This window comes from Diabrotica undecimpunctata, chromosome 5, assembly GCF_040954645.1.
Source record: "Diabrotica undecimpunctata isolate CICGRU chromosome 5, icDiaUnde3, whole genome shotgun sequence".
Taxonomy (NCBI): Eukaryota; Metazoa; Arthropoda; class Insecta; order Coleoptera; family Chrysomelidae; genus Diabrotica; species Diabrotica undecimpunctata.
In genome coordinates, this window is record NC_092807.1 from 3,615,941 (window position 1) to 3,642,994 (window position 27,054).

A 27,054-nucleotide genomic window follows, 5' to 3' on the forward strand; every position below is an offset into this window, starting at 1 on the left:
ATGGAAGAAATAAACAAATCCCTGAAAAATGGAAAATCCCCTGGTCCTGGTGACATCCCTGCAGAATTAGTAAAAGCCGGCACAGACAAACTCCAGGAACAGTTAAGAAAACTCTTTCAAGACTGCTTGAATGGGGCCGAATTACCAAAAGAATGGAAATTATCTATCATGTCAACTATCCACAAAAAGGGCAGCAAGGATCAGTGTGAAAATTACAGAGGAATTGCGGTAAACATAAGTAAGTTGTATGGGAAACTTATTAAGAACAAAATAGAAAATCCACAGTGAACCATTTGTACTCTATTACGCAAGTTATTGAGAAAAAAACAGGCGTCAATAAAGAAGTTCACCTGGTGTACGTAGACCTACAAAAAGCATATGACAGTGTACCCCTCAGTAAACTATGGTCAACCCTACAGCAAACCAACATTAAGCATGGTCTTATCAAAGCAGTCCAAAGTCTGTATAATGGAACAACTGCAAAAATTAAAACTGGATCAAGGATATCTGAGGGATTTAAGGTCACGAAAGGACTAAAGCAGGGTTGCTGTATTTCGCCTACCCTTTTCAAAATTTATCTGGAACAAGCACTCAAGCTGTGGAAAAGAAAATGTAATGGCATGGGAATCCCTCTCAATGACGAGACTACACTTTACACCTTATGTTTCGCTGATGACCAAATACTGATTGCCCAGGACCATGATGACTTGAGTTACATGACTCGGAAGCTAATAGAAGAATATAACAAATGGGGTATCGATGTCAACATTAAGAAAACTGAAACCATGTGTATTGGAGGGACAAAGCAGTCCATTATATTAGATGATGGGGTAGAAATTAGACACTGTGATGAATACAAGTACCTGGTTATATAACTCAAGATGGAATACTCGATGCTGCTATAAAAGGCAGAAACATACAGGGTAGAAAAGCCATATCCATGATAAACGGCATTCTGTGGGACCAAACAATATCTAAAGCGAAAAAACAACTCATATACAACACCATACTTGAAAGTGTAATCACATATGGCAGTGAAGTTTGGCCAATGAAACAAAGAACAGAGAAACTGTTACTAGCAATAGAAATGGACTTCTGGAGAAGAGCAGCAGGCAAATCAAGAAGAGATCGGATACCAAATGAGAGAATACGAGAAATGATGGGAGTCAAGCACATAATAGTTGATGACATAAAAAGAAAACAGTTAATATGGTACGGCCATGTACAGAGAATGCCGGATGGTGACGGGCAAAATCACTAGTTGTTCTATATTTTTTATAACGTTTACTTTCACCACCGTAGTTTTCTGATATATTCCTTCGTTTCTAACTTTCGCATCAATCAAAAGCAGTAATCAAAAATAGAAGAGCAAGAGAAGCGAGAAACTAAGAAAAGATATCCACTTTAAGCGCCATATCTGCGCCAAATGATGACGCCACCTATATTAAGGATCAGTTCTAACGGTGGCTTTTATATAAGGCCAATAGAATCAGTTATAGACTACGTAATCACAAGATACATATCAAAAGATATACTTCAAGAAATTTGAAAAGAATGTAAACCGATTGTAGATTTTCCTCGTTAAAGAACGCTAATTGCATAATTTGATCTTTTATTTTACTATAATTGCAAAATTATTTATAATATAAAAGTATATATTATTATAACTATATATGATTTTACTATAAAGCAGAAAATCAGAAGCTGAAGAAAGAAAATGAAAAAGGAAAGTGAACAGGCAAAGAAGGAAGTTCGAAAATTGAGTACCAGACTTGAGTACCTAGAAAATGAGAAGAAAAAGAATAACCTGATTGTAACAGGTTTGGGTATAGGCGCTGATAAGCAGGACTGGCTGAAATCGACCATGGAAAAAATGATAGAGGAAACCTTACGGATACTGGTAGAGATTAAATGAGCTCTTAAGATAGCAGAGAGAACATGTATGCTGCAGCTGGAAAACCAAGAAGAAAACGAAAAGCTAATGAGAAACAAAAGAATATTAAAAGACTTAAAAGACGAATAAATTTACATAAACGATGACTTGGCAATAACTGAGAGAAGAATGCAAGAGGAAATAAACGAGTGCAAGAGATGCAAGATGGATGGAGATGGAACCGAACAAACGGGAAGCTAGAACTGCACTAGAACCCACTAGCAAACTAGAGCCGATCAGCAGGGATGGATCAAAAGATAATGGAACTATGATAATGAACTAGGACATCGAGGGATTATCACTAGAGGAAACAAAGAAAATAAGGAAAAATAAGTGTCGCCCCAGTACAATCCGAATAGGTTACTGGAACATGAGAAGTACTTACGAAGCAGGCACCCTAAAACTTATAGTGTCAGTGATGAAACAATACAAAATGGATATCCTGGTAATGCAAGAAACGAAACAAAAGTGTAGCAATGATAGATAATCACAGCTTTTTCAGTAGTGGTGGGGAAAAACGAATGTTGGGAACAGGTTTTAGAGTAAAAGACTATAAAGTCGTTTGAAGGAGACGAACAAATCCAGGGATCGGAGAGCTGTATAGAACACCAGAAATTAGCCTGATCGTCAGGACAAAGAGACTTAGATGGTTAGGGCATCTTGCGAGAAAGGCAGATGGAAGGTGGGCAAAGAACTCGCTGCTGAGAGGGGACGGAAACAAGAGAAGAGAACGACCACGAAAATAGTGGCTAAAAGCCTGTAAGGAGGACCTACTAACAATCGGGATAACAAATTGGTGAACTGCGGCCATGGATAGGAGAAAATGGAGGAAAACAGTGAAAAAATTCCAAGCCAAGGGCCTCCCTGATGATAAGTAGATCTCGAATCACTTGTAGGAGAATGGTGGGAGACTCCAATTGAACCGAATTGAACCGAAATGCAACCATCTATATATATTTAAATTGTAGATTTGTTCACTACTTAAACCTTGGTCCGTAAGGTTCGAAAATTTGTTCATTTACCACCAATTTGTTTAATTTTCTATAACAAACAGAAAACAGACAGAAGAAAGATATTTTATGGGCCGTATTTTATCGTCTTGATTGGCACCAAAATGTCTTTTAATAATTTCCCTTTACCTGGTGACACCGTACCACACTGGAACACTTTATACACGGACGATATAAAAAGTTTTGTGTTCTATTAATAGCATCAAGCTTTAAATTGTCTCCCTCTTGAAATTCACGGATCAGGTTTGTACAGTGGTTATGCTCGGCGATATTTCTGTTTTACTTTCTTTTTCGTTTTAAACTTTTTAACCTAATCTTCTACTTGAGGTTTTGTACAAAATCAGCGGCGTACCGAGGCGAACAATTGGATCACGAGAAATAAAACAACAAAAGAAAACCGTCGCGTTTGTATCCTAACGTTAAAATATCGTTAAAAATAAAATAAAAATGAATAAAAATGTTTCTTTTGTCTTTTTATTCCAGGAATTCCGACATATTGTTTCTATTATGTCTATTTTCTATTCATCTCCCGCCCACCGGCATTTTAAAGATTAATCTAATCTAAATTAAGTCTAATCCATTCTAGTATTTTTCGATCTCTCTTTGAGTGATTTGAGTTTCAATATTATCTTTTTCTTTAGTGTCGTTTTGCAACCGTATGCCATAATTGGTAGTAAACACTGATCGAATGCTTTTTGCTTCAGGTGGATTGGCATCTTCGATTTGAATATAACTGCATTCCTACCAAAAGATGTCCAAGCTAGTTTAGTTCTTCTGTTAATTTCTGGCATTAAGGAGCCACAATTTTGTATTAATTGTCCCAGGTATACATACTCGTTACTGTTTCAAGTGCAGTGTTGTTTATTATTACATCTTGGACATCCACTATCTCGTTGTACATGGTTTTGTTTTTCTCGAGTTCATTTTTAGGCCAACTTCATTTCTAGCTGCATTTAGGTCGCTTATAAGTTCTTGTAGTTCTGCAGGATTATTAGCAATCAGAACGATGTTCTGTGCAAGTCTTAGATGGCTGAGTACTCTCCATCAATAGATATTCAAAAAGAGAAATCAAACGATTTCTACCTAGCGAAACCGAATTCAAATTTTTACCACTGTGTTTCCTAAAATTTGCGAAACAAACGGCTGGATAAATTACTCGGCAAGGGAATCTAAAATTGCATTCCACATGCCGTTCATCCTGGTCAAAATTCGTAGTGAATTCAGTTTCTGGTACTCCAAACGAAGTAAGTAATAAAACATAATGACGGTACTAGATTTTTGATTTGATACAGGGCAGCGACAACCGCTGATACGTATTTCGACCTCCTTAGGTCTCGTCAGAACGGTATAGCCACTGCTCTGTTCTATAGAACAGACTTGTTAGATCAGCTGTGACCAATATCAGTTAGGCATTTACCGGAGATTTTAATGGTTTGCTCTTACCAGCAAAAGAACGACCCCTCTGACACCTATACTAACGTTGAATCTCCATATATGTATATATATATATACTCTATATATATATATATATATATATATATATATATATATATATATATATATATATATATATATATATATATATATATATATATATATATTGTTATGATTGTTTATTTTGAGTTCAAACTTAGTTTATTGAGCCAATAAAAAAAGAATTATAACTTATTTGTTATCCTTATATTACCTGTGTTCGATGGATTCCAAAGATTTTCTAGTTGTCTTTTATCGGGATAGAGAAGAGAAGGATAAGAATACAAATATATTATATTACAAAGATTTACGTTTCTTTATTTTATATGAACGAATAAAACAATTATTAAATTCTGTCGTTATCTTATCAATCAGCATACAAGAAAATAAATCAAATTATTATGATAATAAGATTATAAAGCTACATACATTTATATTACGTGAAAAACCAATTTTACTTAAAATTTTCTTTACTTGAAAAAAGAAGCCACAAAACTTTAAACTTTTGATTAGCCTAACAAAACCTCAGTTCTTAAATTTGAATGCTAATGAACATGATGTCGAAACGATCCTTCACAGATATTAAATTCAATTGTACAAACACTTACAGTTTATTTTCTTCTTGAGTTGTATGTTGGAACATACCCAGAAAAGTCCAGTCTCCTCAAAGATGTGATCTCCCCTCTTTGGCACCTCGGCTCCTTCTTTACGTCTCTGCCAACCTCCTTCAGACTACACAAAAAACACCTGATTCACTTCTCCAAACTCCGCTACTTATTTTTGACACCAGGACCTCCTTTTGTCAACTTGATGCCGTAAGAATACTTTCAGATATATTTTATAAAATGCCCATGGTAGATACAAAGACCTCTTTTAATCTACTTGTTATCTCCTTCTTCAAACTATTCACTTCTTTTCGTTACGCCGGTATCCAAACTCACGAACCACACTCTATCTTGAGACAAACGACTGTTTTCTTTCGATGACCAAAATATGACTGACTTCTCCTGTCTCATCATCGACTCCCAAATTCCCATTTAAAAACGATCGTCCAATCAAAAAGCTTAAATTGTGTTTACTATGATATTGGAAAAGCCTAATTTCGGTTTCAGAGAAAACTAAATAGCTTACTTTAAAATTGGTTTTTTTCAATACATCATTTATACATATTTCAAAAGATTAGAATATGGTCATTTAATACTCGACTCTACAAACAATGAAGAGATTAACTTACAGGTAAAATGTCTTCTAATTCTAAACAAAGGTTTTTTGATAATTTTGTTTGCAACGGAAACAGGTCGTTTGCCAAACAAATTTCTATTCTTATCTACACTAAATCTTATCTTAAATTAATATATACATTTTTGTTTATAATGATTTCTTAAAATTTTATTTCGATGGATTTTTTTTGATTTATTTTTCTTTGGTTGGAAAAGATAAAGTATGACAATATATATATATATATATATATATATATATATATATATATATATATATATATATATATATATATATATATATATATGCACTTTTGTTGATTCGTAGAATAAATTAAATATACAAACAAGGAAAATGCATGCAATACTACACACTTAACTGTGCTTCTTAATAATTAGAGATCTTGCACCGATAAATTATTACTAATTGAGCTTATGAGTACAATAAACTTTGTACGAACTGTTGTTATAGCGCGAAACTAATTTTAATGTATCATGTGATACGTAGACAACAAATATTCCATTTATTCCACTTTGGTGCTCAAATTTACGCAATCGAGAAATTGTTTTGTAGGTTTTTTCAAGTGATGTACACTCGAACGTGGAGTAGTTTTCGATGTTCGATAAATTATTACAAGTGTTTGAGTTTTGAGTATTTACGTCAAATGATGCAAGTCCACAAAGTTAAAAATTACTTGTTAAGAAATAAAAATCGTATAACATTACATTAGATGCCTAATTCTCTATACTATTTACGGTTTCTTGGCACTCATACGGTTGCTATATATTGGACAATCAAAGGATTACATTTTTAGTATACATTTATTTTATTTATAAAGTTCTGCAGGCCATATAGATCTAGATAAGGATTTTATATTTACAAAACATTATATCTACAAATATTACGCTTATAATTTCTGCATTGTTTCTATTGTTTAGTATTATTCCCTAGGTTCCTCGTTCTATTGCTCCGTTTTTACAATCTGTTCACACTCTTTACTCTCCATCCATATTTTCGTGCCCTTTCTTTAAGTTTTTTCGAATACGTTTTTATTTAGTACCATTTTTACCATTTTATTGTTTTCTCTCATCTCTATGTGCACCAACCTTCTTGTTATCTGTGCTGTTATGTGCGATGTTATTTTAGATTAATTAAAAATTCTTTCTATCTCTAAAATATGGATCTTCATCCTTCAGGCGTATTTTTACCACCGTATATTATCTTTTAACATTTTTCTTTACCGTCGCCCCTTGTCTTCTTCCTTCTCTATTTTGAAGCAAAGCTTCTATACTGGCGTTTTATTACTTTTTTCTCCATGGTAAAATGCTGAGGCCAGCGTCACGGAACTAGCGTCACAAGATGGCGTCGTCACAAAACTAGAGCCACAAAATGGTGTCATCTATTCACTACTCTCGATCAATTCGTTTCTAGTCATCATATATCTATTCTAAGCAGCTTTAGAGAATATCGTATAGTTTATAGTATTTATATCTATTTAAATACATTGTAAACTATTCCTTTGGATTCTGGTGTCAATCTAATCTGTTTACTCGAACTACACTTAACAATCTCCTACTTGTATCCAGTTATTGCTAACACGCTTCAGATCGTCAGTCCAGCTAGTTGGTAGGCGTCTTTTTCCCCGTATTGCTTCTTGTCTTGGTCTCCACTCGAAAATACGTTTTGTCCATCATTGGTTGTCTGATATTTAGGTTGTCTAAAGTTTATACGTGTGAAAGCAAACTGATAGGATGGCAGTTTTTAGATCTGTTATGTCTCCTTGCTTGTTTAATAAAATAATGACTGCATTGTTCCATTGAGAAGAGTTTTTCCTTGGTATCACTACTCCGTCATCGCCAAGGGATTTATTATTTTTCATTTCTGAAAGTGTCGTTTTGATTTCGTATGGAGTTATTTTTGGCATTAATTCTGATCCCTGGTTTGTGATTTTGGGCAGGGGCTGATCGTGCCTTTCGTCGGTGCTCTCCTACATTTCGCGATAAAAGGATTCGACAACCTCAAGGATTTTGGTTCTATCAGTAGGAGTGTTTCCATCTTTGTTTTTTATTTTGTACATATTTTTGTTGCCTATGTTGTTCGTATTTCGCCTCAGAACTTTTATTTTCTTGAATTATTTTAATTATTTCTCATGTATTGTTTTCTCTTATGTCTTTTAGGATTGATCGGTGGATATCTATATTTAATTTCTTTATTGGTGTGTAGTTGAAGCCGTATTTTTCCGTCAGCTGTCTGCTTTTACCTATTAGCTTTGTGAAAGGGGCAGCACCCCTTTCCATTTCTTTTAGAGCCTTCGTTATGCCATCATTTGCTTGATCTACATCTTTTATGTCATCTTGCAAGTCTTATATATGGCTGGTTAGTGTATCTTCATACAGGTCGTTCTTTTCTGGGAGAATCCATTTCTTTTTTCTTGTTTTTAAGATCATCTTTGTTCTTTCCAATTTGACATTTAATAGTATCTTAGCTCGCATTTTTAGAGATCACTTTTGTCCATCGTTTTTCATGAACTAGTATTTTATTATTGATATGAGCCGCTCAGAGGAAAAGTGGTATAACTCACAAAATTTGAATTTTTGAGATATACCAGTTGTGGGTACCTAGTGGTGCAATGTGTTCCATAGAGAAGTGGTAAAATTCGAATATTCAAGGTTAGTGAGATAATAACGGTGTATTATTTTTCCTTTGAACGAAATGCCACGCGCTCTGTGGAATAGTGGTATAACTCATAACACCACCCGTCATTGTGCCTGACCCGTGCGCTGTCGGTAGTTCTACGATTGTCGCTGTCGTGAACAGTGAGGTTCTTCTAATCGTATTGTATTGTATGGTTTTTACCTGATTCACGATAACTGCATCAGATTAACGACTAAAAAGTGTGTTTTTTTGCTTTTTTGTATACAGAAACAATGAATAGTGTAAATAATATTTGTGAAAATAATACAGTCAGTGACGGAAATAATGTACGAAAAGACAAGAAACGTGTACGGCACGATGGCGATCATAAGCGAGTTAAACGTAAAACACAGAAGAATGCTGGGAAGGAGTATCTGACAAGCAAAGGCAAGGTTATACCCGCAAAGACTTTTAAGTGGGTAAGCCTCCGGGCGAAGATCTCCGTGGAAAAAACCTATGTGCTAACAAAACATCAGATGACGCTCTAAATGTTATTAGGGAACATATTGAAATATTTCCTCGATATGATAGTCATTACACTAGGGCTCATAACCCAAACAGAAAATACTTAAGCCCTGAGCTCAACATTAGGAAACTCTACAATCTATATCTACGGAACTGCGAAGAAGAAAAAGGTATGCCCCTAGAAAAAGTGGTTAAAGAGCACATCTACAGAGACGTGTTCAACAAAGAATTTAATTTGTCTTTCCATGCACCTAGGATATTGAGTAATATTGAGCAATTTAAAAGTTTGGATTTGAAGAAATCAGCCCAAGGAAGACCCCGCACCTCTTTGTCAATGGACCGACTGTATTATTCTCCCAGGCCAGTTACTGCAGCAAAGAAGAAGGATATGCTAGAAATTCTTCAGTAGATTCCACCTGTTCAGCACCAGTTTTTCATTGACTTAGTAACGGTTGATGATGTGGGACCTTTGTCTGACTATGAAGAAGATGAAGATTAATATTGTTTTTTTATACGAATTTTCTGAAAATACCTATTTACGTTTGTTTAGTAGCAATATTTATTTCTGTTTCTGTTAGGTAATTTTCCTTAAAATTTCTTTGTTCAAATTATAAAATAAACTTTGACAAAAATTGTCGTATTTTTAAACTGAAAGGTAAACTGAAAGAAAATTACATACACTTTCAATAGAATCAATAATACAAGCAAAAAACGTACAGTCTCATACAAGCTCTTAAGTGGAAAAGTGGTATAACTCATTGACTTATACCACTTTTCTGCTAAACTCGCCACAAATGTTTGTTGGTGAAATGGTATTCTGGAAGTAACATCTAATTACATGGGAACAACGAACTTCAATCATTGTAATTCGGCATCCCATGTAAATTTCAACAAATTCTTGTCAAGAATCCGTCACAACTGGCTCCGTAAGTATTAGTGAGATTTTTTAGTTCGTTAACATGCAAAATCTGTATTTACCAAAAGTTAAGTTATATGCGGTTATACCACTTTTCCTCTGAGCGGCTCATATATAAAAATATAAATCCAAAACACACTGCTGAATATTATTTCGAAAAATAAATTGTTTAATATATCCATTCTTCCTATTTATTGTTTCTGTACCTGTTTTATTAACACACCTCCGATGGTAGTAAACACCCTGTACTCGTTTTCATTGTCTACAAGCCAACCCACTCCATTGAGGAACAGGTTATGTCATATATACACGAGGAGCTATAAATAGAAATACTTGTAAGGTTATTTTTAGAACAGAATCGTATAAAAATACCAACTGGTATATCAGGGTGGCATGGCAGTGGTACAGGTCGGTGTTTATCGAAACAGGGAGGGTACTGTCATAACAAATCGTCGCAAATTGTCGACAGGTGAAATCAACAACCAATAGCGGTACAAACAATACAGATCAGTATTTTTTACAGTCTACTCATAAAAAATAACAGCCGTAGAAAAGGGGCGAGGAACAAATTTTATTAGGAATTAAAATTTTTTGTGATTTTCAATATACCATCGTCTAATTGTAGCGTAACAATTTTTTAATGAGTTTTTTTACTGAGAGAAAGAATATTTATGTTGACAATGATTTTATTATTTTTTAAAATACGAAAAAAATCTCGTTAAAATAAAGATCACTATACTTTGCATGTAAGTAAAACATGGGAGATATCCGTAGATATATCTTGATAAATCAGCTGCTTTATTTTCTTGTTTTCTTTATGTTTTGCTGCAATTTTTTGAATTTTGCTGTATCGCATCTAATGAAAGATATGACCAACCTCAAGATAGAACTTTAAGCGGACAAATTAGGAGAAATTTTCTTTTGAACTGGATAAATGTTGAGCATATATACCTCCTACATGTGAAAATTACCCTAAATTCCCTAAATTCAAAGTTAAGCCACTCTGTTTAATTTTTTCTAAAACACATTTCAAATTTTTATCATCTTCACATTTAGAACATCCAAAAACCAAAATATCATCAAAATACGTTATTATTCCTGATACATCTAAAAGTTCAGACATATATTTTTGAAAAATTTCAGGTGCACAGGTAATCATATGGTAATCTCAGATATCTATAACGACCAAAAGGTGTAGTAAAAGTACATAAAAGTGAACTTTCATAATTCAAAGGCAACTGAAGAAAAGCAGATGATGCGTCTAATAATGTGAAATAATTAGCCCCTGAAAGCTTAGCCAATAAAGTATCTTGAGTAGGAATTGGAAACCTTTTTCTTTTAACATATTTATTTAGATACACAGGATCCATACATATTCTAATATCATATCCCTTATTTTTCGGAACAACTACAATAGGATTTTGCCATTCTGTGGGTTCACTAACTGGTGCGATAAGATTTTTACGTACCATATCATCAAGTTTATCTTTAACTTGGCTCCTTATAGCCAGTGGAATTTTTCGTGTCCCACTTATGAATGGCACTGCATCACTAGATAAAGTTGACCTTTCCTACACCTGAAAAAATGCTCTTATAACTATTTATAATATGATTTATTTCATTGTCTATCATACTAACACTAGGCTGATCACTAACAATTTTAATGTGTCTTGCTGCCTTTATGCCTAATAGAGATTTTTGGTTATCATTATCTAAAATATAGAACAGACAATCTTTAAATATGTTATAAGAGCAAGGTATATAAATTTTACCAACAACATTAATAACATGTCCAGTGTAGCTAGACAATGAACTATTAGTATTTTCAAGCATATTATAATCAATATCTAAATTTTTAAAATCACTACTGTTCAATATATTGACTTCACTTCCAGTATCAACTTTTAAAATACTCTCTTTACCATTAATAATAATTTTTTGGAACCATTCTGAAGATTTCGGATTAATTTCATTAACGGTCCACACTAGCACATGTTCATCAGTTAAATCAGTGTCAGAATTACTACGACTACTATCGTTATCATTAATTTAATGGTCTCTGTTGTTGTTATTAGGACAGAATTTACGGTAGTGTCATTTTTTATTACACAAAGAACAATATCTGAAAAATGCAGGACACTTACCCCTAATATGCTGAAGTTCACATTTATAACACTGAACATAATGGTTACCTGTATTTTTGTCAGTAACTTTGTGGCTTTTAGACTGCTCCTTCTCATACTTTGCACCATAGACTGTTCTGTAGATCCAGGTCTGCTTTCTTCCTTTCTTTTCTTCACAACACTAACACTTTCACCTTCTTTGGATATTTCACGTTGAGTAACAGCACTATCTTCCATAACCCTACATCTGTCTATAGCTTGTTCTAGTTTTAATTCAGCACATTGTAATAATTTTTCTTGAATTCGTAGATCATGTGTACCCAAAAACAATCCTGTCCAAAATTAAAGTATCCTTTTCTTTAAACTCACATGTTGATGCTAATTGTTTCAAGGCAGTTACAAACTGATCGATACTTTCATTTTATAATTGATCTTCATTCATCTTCATCATACTCGAAGGTATTGAATATCTTTAGCCCTTCATCTCCCATCTGATTTAGGAGAATAGCGATTTTTATGTGGTCTGGTTTTTCACTTTTGCCGGAGGCTGTTAAAAATAACTGGAACTTTTGCTTCCAAAATTTCCACTCGTGTGAAATATTATTTCCTTGGAAACTAAACGGTTCTAAGCCTTTTTTAAAAGGTTTTTTCACATGCACCGGTTTTTAACACAACTTAACCTATCGTCACTTTTCCGCTGCCACCATGTAATGTATGTCTCTTTAGGACTGTGGGACATAATATAACAAAAAGCTACTTACGATAGGTTTTATTAAGCTTTATAAGAATATATAAATTAACATTATTATTCTTGTTCACATGGAGTCCCTAACCTAAGTATGTTGTCCATGTCTGGTTGTCATGTCACAGCTGTCACTTGTGGTTCCGTTTACCAAGTGCAACGTTGCCAAGTATATGCGTACATGAGAACCATACATAACATAACCTACAAGAAGTATTCCCTTCTGTCGACACACCCCAAGTGCCACACGCCGTTTTTATATTTTTCTTTTCATTATTATTTTATGTTTGTTTTAAGATTCTGTGTAGTAGTACAAAGACATTTCAAAAAAACAATTACTGGTTGTTGCAGGTGATCCCGGAGTTCCGGTGAGGGGGGAGGAGCCTGGCCATGCGCCTGGGCCTGGCTTCTGTGCTGGTCGTGTTGCTGGGTTCCCTCTTTCGCACGCCCCTCGTCTCCGCACTCGCTTCACGCACGACAAAGGATGACGACGTTTCGGCCTCTTCGACATTCTCAGGCTTGGGCAACTATACTTCAGCAGGCAGTTTCCGGCGCTCGTTAGACGACCACGCCAACAACCATATTGACGAGTTCGAGGTCGACGAGGTGTCGAAGGACTTGGGAAAAGGGGTACCTCTAGTTGGAAATTTGAAAAAGACTGATAATATTGTGAAGAAGACGTTGTACGTTGGGTATTTGACGGCCGTTAGGCAGTTGAAAGAGCGGCAAGGTCTGGCTATTTCTGGAGCTATAAAGATGGCTTTAGATCAGGTTAGTATGTATATTTTTATTGTAATATCCCATAAAACATATCAAAACCTGTTTTAAAACGTAGTAACAATACAAATGTTCATTTTAAGAAGAAACTCAATATATTATATAATTGAGGAGACTTTAACTATTTACTTAATAGAATTTTGGTATAATTTTACCATAAAAACGTTTGTTTTTGATTCTGTTATCTCGATAATATTTATGGCAAAGCCAGATCGATGATTAACTCTCTGGATTAGCGTAATCCATAATTAGTGTAAACACAATAAATTAGACAGCTTTAACGTATCTGTTGTCAGAATATTGGTTTTATTTGTAATCGGCAGATCGCCGGATTTGCTCCATACATTAATTAAATGATGTGAAGTGTTTTGCTAATCAATAGGACCGAAATATATATCTATATTGTTAACAAAAATTATTTATTTTATTATAAGAATATCTCATAAAAGATGGAGAGATCGCTGGAAATTAGGCACACACTTACTGCAGTACATTCAACCAACTTACACTTCTAAATGATTAATGGAATTCGCAGAAAACCTTTCGTTGTAGTAAAAGGCACGGTAAACTGCACTGGAGTTCTACATAATCTTTTTAATTACTTACTTTGTTTAGAATATTTTTGCCTGTATTATCAGTTAGAGTTAATTTGTATAAAATGAAGAGCAAAAATTCAAATGGAATTTTAAATATTATTGTTTATTTGGCTAATAATGGATGTATAAATATAATGGTTAACTTGCTGTACAATTATTTCGTAAATAACATTATAATAGTGTACTTACTGAATATTTAAATTTATAAATCATCATCATCGTCACTAAATTCACTACCGCTATCATTATGTAAATCTATAATCACTGGATTAATTTCACTAATTTTATTTTTCCGGATCCACCACTCTTCTATTAATTTTTCACATTTATTTACAGTTTTGGCCCATATTTCTGGAGTTGCAGTTTTAAGAGCTTTTTGCCACATTTCCCTAACTGCATCGTCACTGTATCCACTGCGTCGAACGTGATTATCATAATACGTTTTACATATACCCCAGATGCGTTCGATGGGATTAAACTGGCAGTGATTCGGCGGTCATCGTAGTACTTGATGTAAATAACTTGATACAATTTGGTCAACTATATAAACTGTTGGTTTTTCATTACGTTTCGAAATTTCCAGTAACTCTGATTTGAAGGCGTATTCCGGAAAATTGATATTATTTCTAACCAATTTTTTATGCTCGGTACGTTCCACGACTGTTTTGATTATTTCTCCAAAATCTAAGAATGGTAAGGTGCATTATCTAAAACTATAACTGATGGTTCACTCAGTAACAGTTTCTGGTCAAGCCATTTAACAAACATATCTGCATTCATATTTTCATGGTAATCAGCAGATTTTGATTTTGAAGAAAAAATCAAATCAGCGTTTTCTATAAAGCATTCTTTCCCTCCTGCATAAAAAATGCTATCTGTGTGTTTTATTGAGTTTATGCTGTCGTCTTGCCAAATTCTTTTAATTCCACCCTTTGCAAATACCCATGTCTCATCTAAGTATACGAATGTTGCATTTTGAGATTTAAATCTAATATATTCTCTCCAAATGTAATTCTTTTCTGAACTTCACTACTCTTTTCTCATAAAAGTAACCTATTATTTTCATTTTTGAATTAAATCCTAAATCTCTCATTTTTCAAAGGCTAGTCCTCTTAATTTTAGAAACTTCTCTTAGTTAGGCCAGTAAAGTATCTAAACTGACATGTTGATTGTTTTCACGCATTCGATACAAAATATTGCAAATTTCAAATTTTTGTCCATCAAGTAAGTCAATGCTCCTAGAATGTTTACCAGTTGTTTTCTTGTCTTCGTGATACTCAGTCACAGTAAGATCTTCTTGAGAATCTCTGACAACCTTCATTACAGTTTTTAGCTTACTTTCACTTATCCCGAGTGCGTCAAAAACGCGTTGTTTTATACGTAATAATGGCTTTAAAGGTCCACAATTATCTCCTTCCATTGTAAAGTATTTATGCACATTTGCAATTAATTCATCAATATCCAATTTACGTCTAGGCATGACGGTCACTTGAAACTACACGTTTAAATTACAATATACTGAGTTTAGATCAATATGACAGAAACTTTCTAACTGTTGTGCTTGATGGGTATAATATACTATAACCGCTTACAAAGATCCTAAACACATTAAGCAAATTGGCCGAATGATCATTAGGAATGCCGATTATAATTTAATTATGTTTGATAAAACGTTTATAAATGGTTGGAAAACGTACATAAACAAAACATAAACAAAAATAGACGCAATTTTTATTATCAGACAAAAAATAAGAAGTCTATTGAATATGGAAAACCAGCATACATATGCTTTGTAGATTTAAAAAGTGCTTTTGACAGGGTGAAGCGAAATGACATCTTAAATTTATTACAAGCTGAACAAATAGACCATCAGCTAATAGAGACAATTATTAATGAAATTAACAAGAACAACAAGACCAGAGTTATAATTCCAACAGGGGAAACAGAATGCATAGAACTAAAAGGAGGAATCCGCCAAGGAGACTCGCTCAGCCCATTGTTATTCAATATGGTGATGAATCAAATAATTCACGAAGTAAGAAAACGACACGGATACCACATGGGAGCGCATAAAATCACGATACTATGCTATGTCGATGATTCAGTACTAATTGCTGATAACGAAGATGACCTACAAAGGCAGCTCCACACCTTCAATATCACAGCAAACAAACTTAATATGAGAATATCAGTAAAAAAAAACTAAATGTATAGTGATCAGTACCGAGCCGCGTAGATGCAAACTAGAAATAGACGGCAAAATTGTAGAACAAGTAATAAAAATCAATTACGTAGGAGTAGAGATCACTAGTGACAGGGATATAAGAACAGAGACCACAAGGCAAGCATCAAAAGCGGCAAGAGTAAGTGGTTGCCTCCGAGAAACCATATGGAGAAACAAATATCTGACCACGGAAAGCAAAATGAAAGTATACAAGACAATAGTAAGACCAATCCTAACATATGCAGCGGAGACAAGGACCAATACAAGAAAGACGAAACAACAAATCAACATTATCGGAATGAAAGTATTAAGATCAATAGCGGGTATATCATTAAGAGACAGACACACCAACAGAAGTATACGCAAACAATGCAAAATTCAAAATATTAACAGGTGGATAAAAACAAGAAAAAAACTGAAACGAACATGTAAACATGGTTTAAATATAAATAAAAACCAGATAGATTAGCGAACAACAAGCCGTATAGCAGAAGACCTGTTGGAAGGCCACCAAAAAGGTGGAAAGATAATGTACAGTCAATAACGACTGAAACAGAATAAGAGGCAGACAAACAGGAGTAATCCTAGTCGCACGAAGAAGAAGAATAAAAAGTTAAATATATTTACCAAAACCCTAACTTTAACCCGTAATCGCAGACTTGTCAAAAACGGTACACTCTAACAGACATATAGTCAATCTAATCATCATTATTTAAATTGACAAAATATTCTAGTTTACTCCGAAGTATTTTTTAACAAAAAATAAAAGAGATTTTTTAATACTTTGTATATCTACTTTGAATATAAATTATCCTTAGCACGGTAGTATATGTTTCAGAAAAAGATGATTAAACAAGTAGGTGAAAGAAATTTACGTTAAATAATATTATGCAAGAATACTATTTATTAAAAAAAATGTAAAAAAATATGCAAAACTATGAACGACGGGTTAATGACACATATATTTATTTTATACCTAAAATTTAACAAAGTGTTAAACATTATGAAGTACACCAGTGCAGTTTACCGTGCCTTTTACTATTACGAAAGGTTTTCTGCGAATTCTGTTAATCGTTTAGAGGTGCAAGTTGGTGGAATGTACTGTAGATCAAAAGATAATTTTCGTCATCTTTATTATTAACATTTCCACTGGTCACTGACTGGTTCACAGGCTTCACCTGGTTGCATACGTAATGTACCTATTAATATATTATTTTTAACAGATTCAGCTTTTTTAGGATTATCTGATAGCGTCTGTAATTTATGAATAATTTGTATAGATCATTTAATATTTTAGGTAAATAATAGTACGAGCATACTACCAAACGTGCATCTCGAATTAAAATGGAACGACACCAAAGGCGAGACTGTTTTGGCGACGAAAGCGATGACGGACATGATCTGCGAGGGCGTGTCTGCGTTTTTCGGACCGGAGGGTACTTGCCACGTCGAGGCCATCATTTCGCAAGCTAGGAATATACCTATGATAAGTTACGTAAGTATTATAAGTTGAGTAAATTTTATAAGTTACGTTAATATTATAAGTTGCGTCATGATAAGTTACGTAAGTTTTATAAGTTATGTAGATATTATAAGTTGCGTCAATATTTGTAAGTTACGTGTGAGTTTTATAAGTTAAGTATGTAAATGTTATAAGTTAGTTAAATATTACTTTAAATAAACGTAAATATTACGTTACGTACGTAAATTTCTTTCTTCTTTTATGATCATCTCCACTAATAAATTTCTATAACACACAGAATCTAGCTCTCCTGTGTAGCGGATTGGGGATTTATATGCCGTTTATCCTGTTAATTTGTGTATCAAAAGCATTTCCCCTTGGATTCACTTTTGTTTTCATTTCATTCTTTTCTTGTGTTATAAAATACGAATAACATTATCTTTATTATGTAGAAATGTGTTATATAGAGTTCAGACATTTTGTATAGGTTCCCATGATTCGCAATACTTTTAATTTTATTATATATTATACTCTATAAGTCTATACCACAAATTTTCTGTTTGAAAGTCTGAGTTATTTATGTCTTTTTTTATCTGTAATTTACTAGAAATTTTATCTTTATAACATTTTTTGAATCAAATCCTACCTTTTGTTTGTTTTAGAAATGTTCAGACTATAAGGCTTCAGAAGTACCCACCTTTGCGAGAACTGAACCGACTGACACGCAGGTACGTACATTTTCCAAGCAAACTTTAGCAAACTGTCGTGCAGATACGTATATTTTAAACCCCAGATCAATTTCAGGTTACCAAATCTGTTATATCCCTTTTATCCTATTACAAATGGAAGAAGTTTTCCATCATCTATGACCAAACCTACGCCACAGTGGCTACATCTTTGCAAGAGCAGGCCACGGAGAGAAACATGACCGTTAATTTCATGAAGGAAGCCATGGATTCGCACAATTGTTGTCAAGATAATTTACCGTGTTGCCAAATCAGCAATTGGTACAATATAATACAGGATACCAAAAATAGGACAAGAAGTAAGTACCAATCAAATTAAAACATTAAAAACGTAGTATACAGGCTGGTTCTAGCATATTTGATCCATATTTTTAACATTTTCTTTCTGTATTTTCTTTTTTTTTACGTTTTCTTAGTATTTAGTGGTTAGATTTTTCTCGTCCAAGTTTTATGTATTTTTTTTTTCTCCAACGGTACACTTCTCGTTGTTTAGGTGATTCAGGTCTCAGCAACATGTACACGGAAGATTTTCTTAATACTCGTTGCTTATCTGATTCTGAGGCTAATAATGCTCCTTTCTTCCGTGTTTGAGGTGTATATCGGCCAATTGCTTGTCGCTTTGTATGCCTAATTGTACGGAAACGACGTGAAAAAGCGTTTGAATGTATTATATCCAATAATGTATCCGATCCAATTAAACCGGCTCGTCACACATGGATGGAAATTTTAATATTGATGGTGATCACCAATTCGTTGAAGACAATTTGAAGTGAAAAAAAACAGTATTCGAGAATTATTGAAATCGATTTTTGTCCACTCACAATGACATCCTATTGAATTCAATTCGATTGAGTTATTTATCTAAATAAATATAACTCACAATAAAATGCACGAAAAACGCTCTCAAATATAAAAATACGCACAATATTGTCTGATCAATGTGAGCCTGACATGAATTTTACAATTTACTTATATTGTTATGTTACCCACAACTTGAAACGTCATCATACGTTCGCTGTTTTCGTTTCATTTCAAATCAACATGAACTGTGGGCTCATGTACAACAACTGCATTAAAGATAATCTTGTTCTTCCTCTTTATAAGCAATTCTGCTTGTCCATTGGCGGATTGATACCTCTATGGAAGGTTATCACTCCATCTTTTGCGCGGTCGTCCAATACTTCTTTTGCCAAGTGGTGACTTATCTCTTGCTATTTTGACAACTTGTCTCCTCCATACTGCTTATGTGGTTATTCTATTCCTTTTTCTATTTTGTGTCCATTTATTTATACACTGTACGTTACATTTTCTTCTAATGTGTTCACTTTTCTTTCGATCTCTCAGCGTATTTCCTGTAATTCTTCTTAGTACTCTCATCTATGCAGTTTCCAGTAGCCTTTGCGTTGTGGCTGTGTTGTGTCTTCTTTCTTGGGCACATGTCATTATTGATCTTACACTGGCTTTATCAATTCTTGACTCCATCTCAGTGTTAATGTGTCTGTTTTGCCATATAGTGTTATTAAGGCATCCTGCCAATCTATTTGCTTTTTGTAGTTGATCTCTCACTTCTTGTCCAGATCTTCATAGCTAAACAGTGTATTATACATTCCCAGGTATTTTATTTCCATTACTTGTTTAATACTGACGCCACCAATTTCTATTGTACATCTGGTTGGTTCTTTGCTGACTACTATTGTTTTAGCTTTCTGAGATGAGATTGTCATATTAAATTCATTTGCTCTCATGTTAAATCTGTGGACCAGTCTTTGCAGACTTTCTTTATCTGGGGCTATCAATATTGCTTCGTCTGCGTAACAGAGTATTTTCTATTTCTTTGTTTCCCATTCTGTATCCTCTTCCTTTGTTAGCGCTCTTATTAATTTCTCCATGATCAAATTAAAGAGCATGGGTCTCAATGAATCCCCTTGTCTTATTCCGCTGCCTAGTTCTATAGGTTCTGTAAGTTGTCCAACTATTCTGACTTCCATTTTGTTGTTTTGGTAGATGTTTTCGATAGTTTTTATAATATTTAGGGGAACTTTTCTATTATATAGAAGATGGATTACATATTTGAGTCTTACTATGTTAAACTCTTTCTTTAGGTCAATCAGATACAGAAATGCTAGTCTATTATACTCAAGTGATTTCTCAGTAATTTGCTTTATAATAAATATTGCACCTGTACACGATCTTTCACTACGAAAACCCTGTTGTTCATCTGCTAAGCTTATTCTCTGATTTATTAGCACTTGTAAAATTTTAGTTGTAAGTTTTAGCGTAGTATTTAACAAGTTTATACCCCTATAGTTTTCTGGCTGTTTTTTATCTCCTTTTTTAAGGCACATGCATGTTACCTTGTAATTTGAATGGTGAAAAGTATTTACATTTTTCACAAAATGATTTTATTGATTTGTTGGAAGAATTGCTATTAAACTTAATAAATATGTGGTTTATGCAAGATGGTGTATCATCAGGGCAGTGAGAATATTCTTAAATACCAACTTTCCTGAATGCTGGATTGGTCGTGGTAATCATTTTCCTTGGCCACCACTTAGCCCAGATTTTAGTTCACTTGATTTTATTGTTTAGAACGCAATAAAACAGCATATCCACAAAAATCCCATAAACACTTTGGGAAGAAATAAATACTGCAGCAGTTTCTTAATTCTTTGTCATGTCAAATTTTATAAACTTTTATTAATTATTCTACTGATGTATGTAAGAAAATATTAGCGTATGCTATTTTTCTCTTAATATGTCAAAATCTACTAACTTTAGTTAAAGATGTATCTTTTTTTTGTTAAAATAATGTATCGTTATTTTTTGACTCAAATAGCACAACTTGAAGCGCAAAAAAGTAAAGCATAAATTTATGCGACATACGTGGCGCCCTCTATCAGCTGCATTAAGAGCTGCTAGCTGCTATTTTGCTCCTTTCCCATTCTTCCGGTGTTTTATTTTGTTTTATAAATTTATTAATTAATGTTATTAATTGTTTTGTCATTGCTACACAATATTTCAGTAATTCGTTAGGTATCCCGTCTTTACCTGTTGCTTTTCTGTTCTTCAGGTTTTCAATTATTTTCCGAACTTCCTGTGCATTTATATTAAGTGCTTCATTTGTGGTAATTTCTGGTGTTTCCGGTTCTAGCGTTGTTTGTTCTTCCTCTGCATATAGCTTTTTTAGGTAGTCAATTCACGTATCCTTTTCTATGTGTTTTGGTTCTTTGACCTTTTATGAAGCCGCATATTTCCTTTTGCAGACCGTAAAAGTCATATTCCATTTCTTTCGAAAAGCGTTCCCAGTGATTATTAAAGATAATCACATGACCAAATGCACAGTTTACGATTCTATAAATGATATACAGACAAATATTCATTTATATATATATATATATATATATATATATATATATATATATATATATTGATATATATATATATATATATTGATATATATATATATATATATATATATATATATATATATATATATATATATATATATATATATAAGCTTAATTTGTTACCTAATCTGTTTCATATTTTTTAGTTTATGTCTTCATTGGGACGCCAATCGCTTTGGTGGAACTAATGGACGCAATGCAAACATCCAAATTGTTCGATAAAGGCGAATATTTCCTGATCCACGTAGATATGAACACCTACTCCGACGAATCTGCTTACCAGTATCTATGGAGTAAGTATCTTCCATCGCTGTAATCGTATTTTCGTAAAATTCCTAATTCTATTATTTTGTTCCCAGTACCTCGATATTTGAAATACAATAACTGTAAAGACTTGGGGGATCCCATCGGTTCCCAGAAGAGGGCAAAGTCATTGTTCGTGGTTGCGCCCACCGCACCTACTGAAAAGTTCCAGGAATTTACCGCCAAAGTGCAGGACTATAATTCGAAGGAACCGTTCAATTTCGTGGTTTCCAAAATTTTGGCACCAGATTTCGAAAAGGTAAGTCTCACGTTTTTTTTTCGTTTTCCCGTTTCTGTCTAATACATGTATAAGATTATTCCTTTCAGTTCCTTTATATTGTTTTACATATTTGTTTCCCATGTTCCAATCGTTCACAATCAGTGGTACATGGCAACAAAGATCAAATTCAATATAATATGAAAGCATGGACCATGACGGAACAGTACTAAACAAGCTATTTACATTTGAAATGCAGTTATACAGACAAATTAAGTATTTTTCGTTTAATGCAACAAGAAATCCGTAAACTTTTTTATTAAAAAGATAAACCAATGTTTTGTCTTTCTGATTTTTATATATACTTCCATAAAAACAGTACGTCACAGGAAAACTGTGAAATTAAAAATGTAAAAACCATTATTTATTTTTCAACAAACCAATTTACAACCGTTTATAAAAAATAAGTACCTAAGTAAAAACACAAAAAATAAAATTCAAATTGCAGTACAATACCACTTTAATTTCATAACAAGTGCATATTGGGCTAATACAATCCTGGTAACTGTCATATTTGTCAATTGTCATGAAATAATTCTTGAGTTTGTCAAATGTCATGCTGAAAGTAGGCTCTGAGAGGAACTATAGTATGAATGCACAAAATTCATCGTGTTTAATTGCAAAATCGTTTTTTCTGGTGCAATATATGTTAGTAGAACTGCTAAAATATGTTTTTATCTTTTTACAAATTGCCTTTGGCAAAACTTACCGACAAAAAAATGAAGAACCTAAAGCAATGACGCATGAAATTGATTATTTTTTGACGATGGCGAATTAGGCGGTAACAAAATAGCTTATAAGTTAGCAAAAAAGTCATTCGAGGAATCTGATCTTTGCTGAAGTCAAAAAATATGTCATGCCATGTATATAGGAATAGGACAGGGCCGCACTGGCTCTCACTTCAATTTTATAATAGCGGTATGTTAAAAATATTATTCATTATTATTAGATATTTATTTATTTACTAATTAATTACACTGCATCTGTTGTAATATGAATAACTTGTCTAGGTACAGTGTGGAAATTTTCACATCACATATTCAATTCATATTTTTGGTGATGCCATGAACTTGCCTTAGAGGTATAAGTGTCCGAAGGGCTCACAAATGGGCCCTGTCCCTATCTACCATAACCATCTATAGTCTATAGATATTTTCTTTTTTTATATAGTTGTATATTTTTAATTTTCTAGTTCGTCAGCATGTACGCAGCATATCTTTTCGATGCTGTACAGCTGTACGCTTCAGCCCTGGACTATCTTTTGCGCCAGGAAAAGGTTTTAACCGATGCTGTTATCGCTGAAGTGGCAAGCAACGGGACGAAAATCATAGAAACCATCATCAAGATTAACGGAACATACAAAAGTAGGTTAAGAGCCAGATATGTCCTTATTTTCATGTATTTCTATATAATAATTTTTAGGTATAACCGGCGCATTGATGAAATTGGACAAAAACGGCGACTCCGAAGGAAATTATTCTGTGATAGCTTTTTCTGAACCTCAAAATAAGATTGTCAGGTATAACTTCAGCTGCGATTACCAAATGAGACCTGTCGGTCAGTTCTATCAGTCCTCTGACGTCAACAACTCACTTCCAGTAAGTATTAAAACGACTGCTATACTTATTAATGTTAATTTTATGTGATCGCAAAGATTTACAAGTAATTTGTACACGTTCTTTTATGCTCTTACATTTTTTTTACATTCTAGAGATACGAATTAAACGTTAACACCCAAATCTACTGGCCAGACGGCTACAACAGACCTAAAGACCAACCGAGCTGCGGCTTCGACAACGAGCTCTGTCCCAAACCGAACACCCAACTCAACAGCATCATCGCTGCAGGTGTTCTCGCCATTATGCTCTTCTGTTTTGGAGTCATCACCATGAGCATATACAGAAAGTGGAAGATAGAGCAAGAGATAGAAGGGCTGCTGTGGAAGATCAGCCGGGAGGAGATTCAGGATTATTTTAACAGAGACATCGTCTCGAGTCCTAGCCGGGTAAGTGGATAATATTACAAAAGAAATCTTTAACACAATTGTTTTTAATCTTATTCAAGCATATACCTTCACTAACCATGGTCCATCTTTTTTTTTAAGTTGCCAACACATTTGTTTTACTTACAATATTTAAAAACACTCACTCTTTAAATATTGTCTAAGAAAGATATGTTTTCTTGTGAAGTTGTCTCTTTTGGTCTTGAAAAGTTCCTTCTTTCTTTTTACCTTTATAATTGGCAAGTTTCCAAGATCTAAAGGTACTAAAAAATAATCGTTCTACCTAATTTAATTTTTATATATCTGAACATCTAATCTGAACATCTAACTGTTACAGTAAACAGTTACCAGCTGAAGTCCGTTTGAAGAGGTTTACTCTCCGGACACTGGAACTCACTTCAAGCATGGGTGTATGTTACCTGAAGTAAAATTTAATTAAAATATTAAACATCAAATAATATTATCAACATTATATACTATCTTCGGTAACACAATATATTTTAAAAGGTTTTTACCCAAATATTTTGGTGGCTCAGGCATGGTAACCTGTATTTTAACCTGATGATGGAACTGTTGTTCCGAAAACGTTCGTGTTTTTGATGTAGCCCTTTTAGGGTTTTTATAAAATATACCCATATACAAAGATTAACCTCTCAGTATCGTATGCAGCTGATAGGTCAATGAAAGAAACTGTTGTTTTTTGCTTTCTTTGAAAACCTGCTTCAATATGTATTGTTAGGGATAGGATCTGATCTGTGCAGCTGCAGTTAGGTTTGAAACCTGCTTGCTCAATAGGTATCAATTCAAATATGTTTCTACTAATTCTGTTGTAGATTAAGCGTTCAAACAGTTTATAGCCACAGCTCAACAGTGCAATCGTTCGGTAGTTTTGGGGCTGATCATTTGCCTTTCCTCGTTTTTAATATGGCTATAATGGAGGCTCTGAAATAATTTCTTTTGGAGTAAACTTGCTAGAGTATTCAGATGTAGGCGGGCATGCAGACTTTAATATTTTTAGTTCTTGTTTTACTTTGGTGGTGTGGTCACGATCTCTAGGTACTCTTGAGGTTGCTACAATGAGGGAGGCTACTCTGTTGGGAGCTATTGGTACTTTGTCTCTAGTTGGGAGTCTGCTACTACCAAGTTTTTTAAGTAAAGACCATGCTTTTCTGCTTGATTTACCAAAGTCAAATTTTTGTACAGTTTCCATCCATTTTTGTCGTCTGGCTGCATCCAAACTGTGCAGTAGTTCGCCCGCAATTTCTCGGTCTTGGCTTTCGTTGTATTCTTGATACAATTTCTCACATTTTTCATGCCATCCTGGGACATACTCTTTACGATATCCTCTGGGTATAGTTTTCTTCGCTGTAGAGATAACCGCACCAACAAATCTCATGTAGTTTGCACTTGTTGGGGTTATCCATCCCAGACATTTGTCCAATCTCTCAGTAAAAGACGCCCAGTCTGCTTTTTGAAAGTTCCACCTACGTCGAGGAAAAGATGATATAGAAAATGCGCGACTGGTCTTTCTAGCCAGATGATTTTTCACTGGATGAAAAGCTATTCGCGAGTCTGTCCTGCGATTGACAGAATCAAATGTGAATTTGGTTTTAAAGGTTTGCAAAAGTTTTTGCGGTAATTTTGTGAGACGGTACATTGCACAGAACCCGAAGAGACCATGATGCAAGTTACAACTAGCAGCCATTATCTAGAGGATAAAAATTTGTTTCTTTTCGTTAAAGGGGAGATTTTTAGACAATCAGGCATAAATATTCAAGTGAGGGAGTCTCAAATCTAAAATTGAACGTGGGTGAGAGAGGGTGGGTTGTGAGTGAGAGAGCGGGATGGAGTGAGCGGGAGAGGGAGAGGGGAAGAGCCTTGTTCTTTCAAGAAAAATTAAACTACACTTATTTTTGTAGTAGATGGTCGGTCATGTTTAATGACTGCGGGAAGAAGGATACTCAACGTATTATGAGATTACTTATTTGTAAAGAGCTAGGTAAATTTTTTGGTAGGATAAAAATCTTCTTTAGGCAATTGAAAAATAATTTCCCGTATTATTTAAATGACATATCGACACATTTACTGCGTCATATAGACATTCATATATAAGTTGTTTTGTTTCAGTTGAGTTTAGCCAGCGCTAGCACGTACGAATCCAGAGGCGGCCTTCAGGTGTTCGCCACCACGGCCCAATACAGGGGCGTAGTTGTTAGGATAAAAGAATTAAACTTTTCGAGGAAAAAGGACATTTCGCGCGAAGTTATGAAAGAGATGCGTCTGCTGAGAGAGCTCAGGCACGACAATGTCAACTCCTTCATCGGAGCTTGCGTGCAACCCACCTCAATTTTACTAGTCACTGATTATTGTGCCAAAGGAAGTTTATACGTAAGTTTTTTTTTTAATTTTATTATTACAGTCGACCAGAAATTAACTGATATTAGTTAAGATAGGGGAAACAGCTTGTTATCCTTCTTCGAGATTCTTGTGGAGTGCGCCCCTACTATTATTCTATTCGCACTTACTCTTGTTTACTATATGATATAATAACGATGACCAAACATTTATAGTTGTCTTTATCTTTTAGGATATTGTAGAAAATGAAGATATTAAGTTGGACAAAATGTTTGTAGCGTCTTTAGTTCATGATCTCATCAAGGTAAGTAGAATGCATTGGTTAATTATT

General features: G+C 34.0%; 1 protein-coding gene across 2 annotated transcripts in view; it reads left to right on the forward strand.

The window, feature by feature from the left end:
- The window catches only part of LOC140440989 (receptor-type guanylate cyclase Gyc76C-like), a 338,147-nt gene that overhangs the window by 281,360 nt on the left and 29,733 nt on the right, over positions 1 to 27,054 (forward strand). For both annotated transcript variants that reach the window (XM_072531353.1, XM_072531355.1), the window contains exons 3-13: positions 12,926 to 13,345; positions 17,469 to 17,666; positions 18,296 to 18,361; positions 18,438 to 18,678; positions 21,933 to 22,079; positions 22,146 to 22,348; positions 23,559 to 23,730; positions 23,789 to 23,964; positions 24,078 to 24,371; positions 26,496 to 26,756; positions 26,956 to 27,027. In XM_072531353.1, coding sequence (XP_072387454.1) covers positions 12,965 to 13,345; positions 17,469 to 17,666; positions 18,296 to 18,361; positions 18,438 to 18,678; positions 21,933 to 22,079; positions 22,146 to 22,348; positions 23,559 to 23,730; positions 23,789 to 23,964; positions 24,078 to 24,371; positions 26,496 to 26,756; positions 26,956 to 27,027 — 2,211 coding nt within the window. In that variant the 5' untranslated portion in view covers positions 12,926 to 12,964. The remainder of the gene's footprint in view (positions 1 to 12,925; positions 13,346 to 17,468; positions 17,667 to 18,295; positions 18,362 to 18,437; positions 18,679 to 21,932; positions 22,080 to 22,145; positions 22,349 to 23,558; positions 23,731 to 23,788; positions 23,965 to 24,077; positions 24,372 to 26,495; positions 26,757 to 26,955; positions 27,028 to 27,054) is intronic.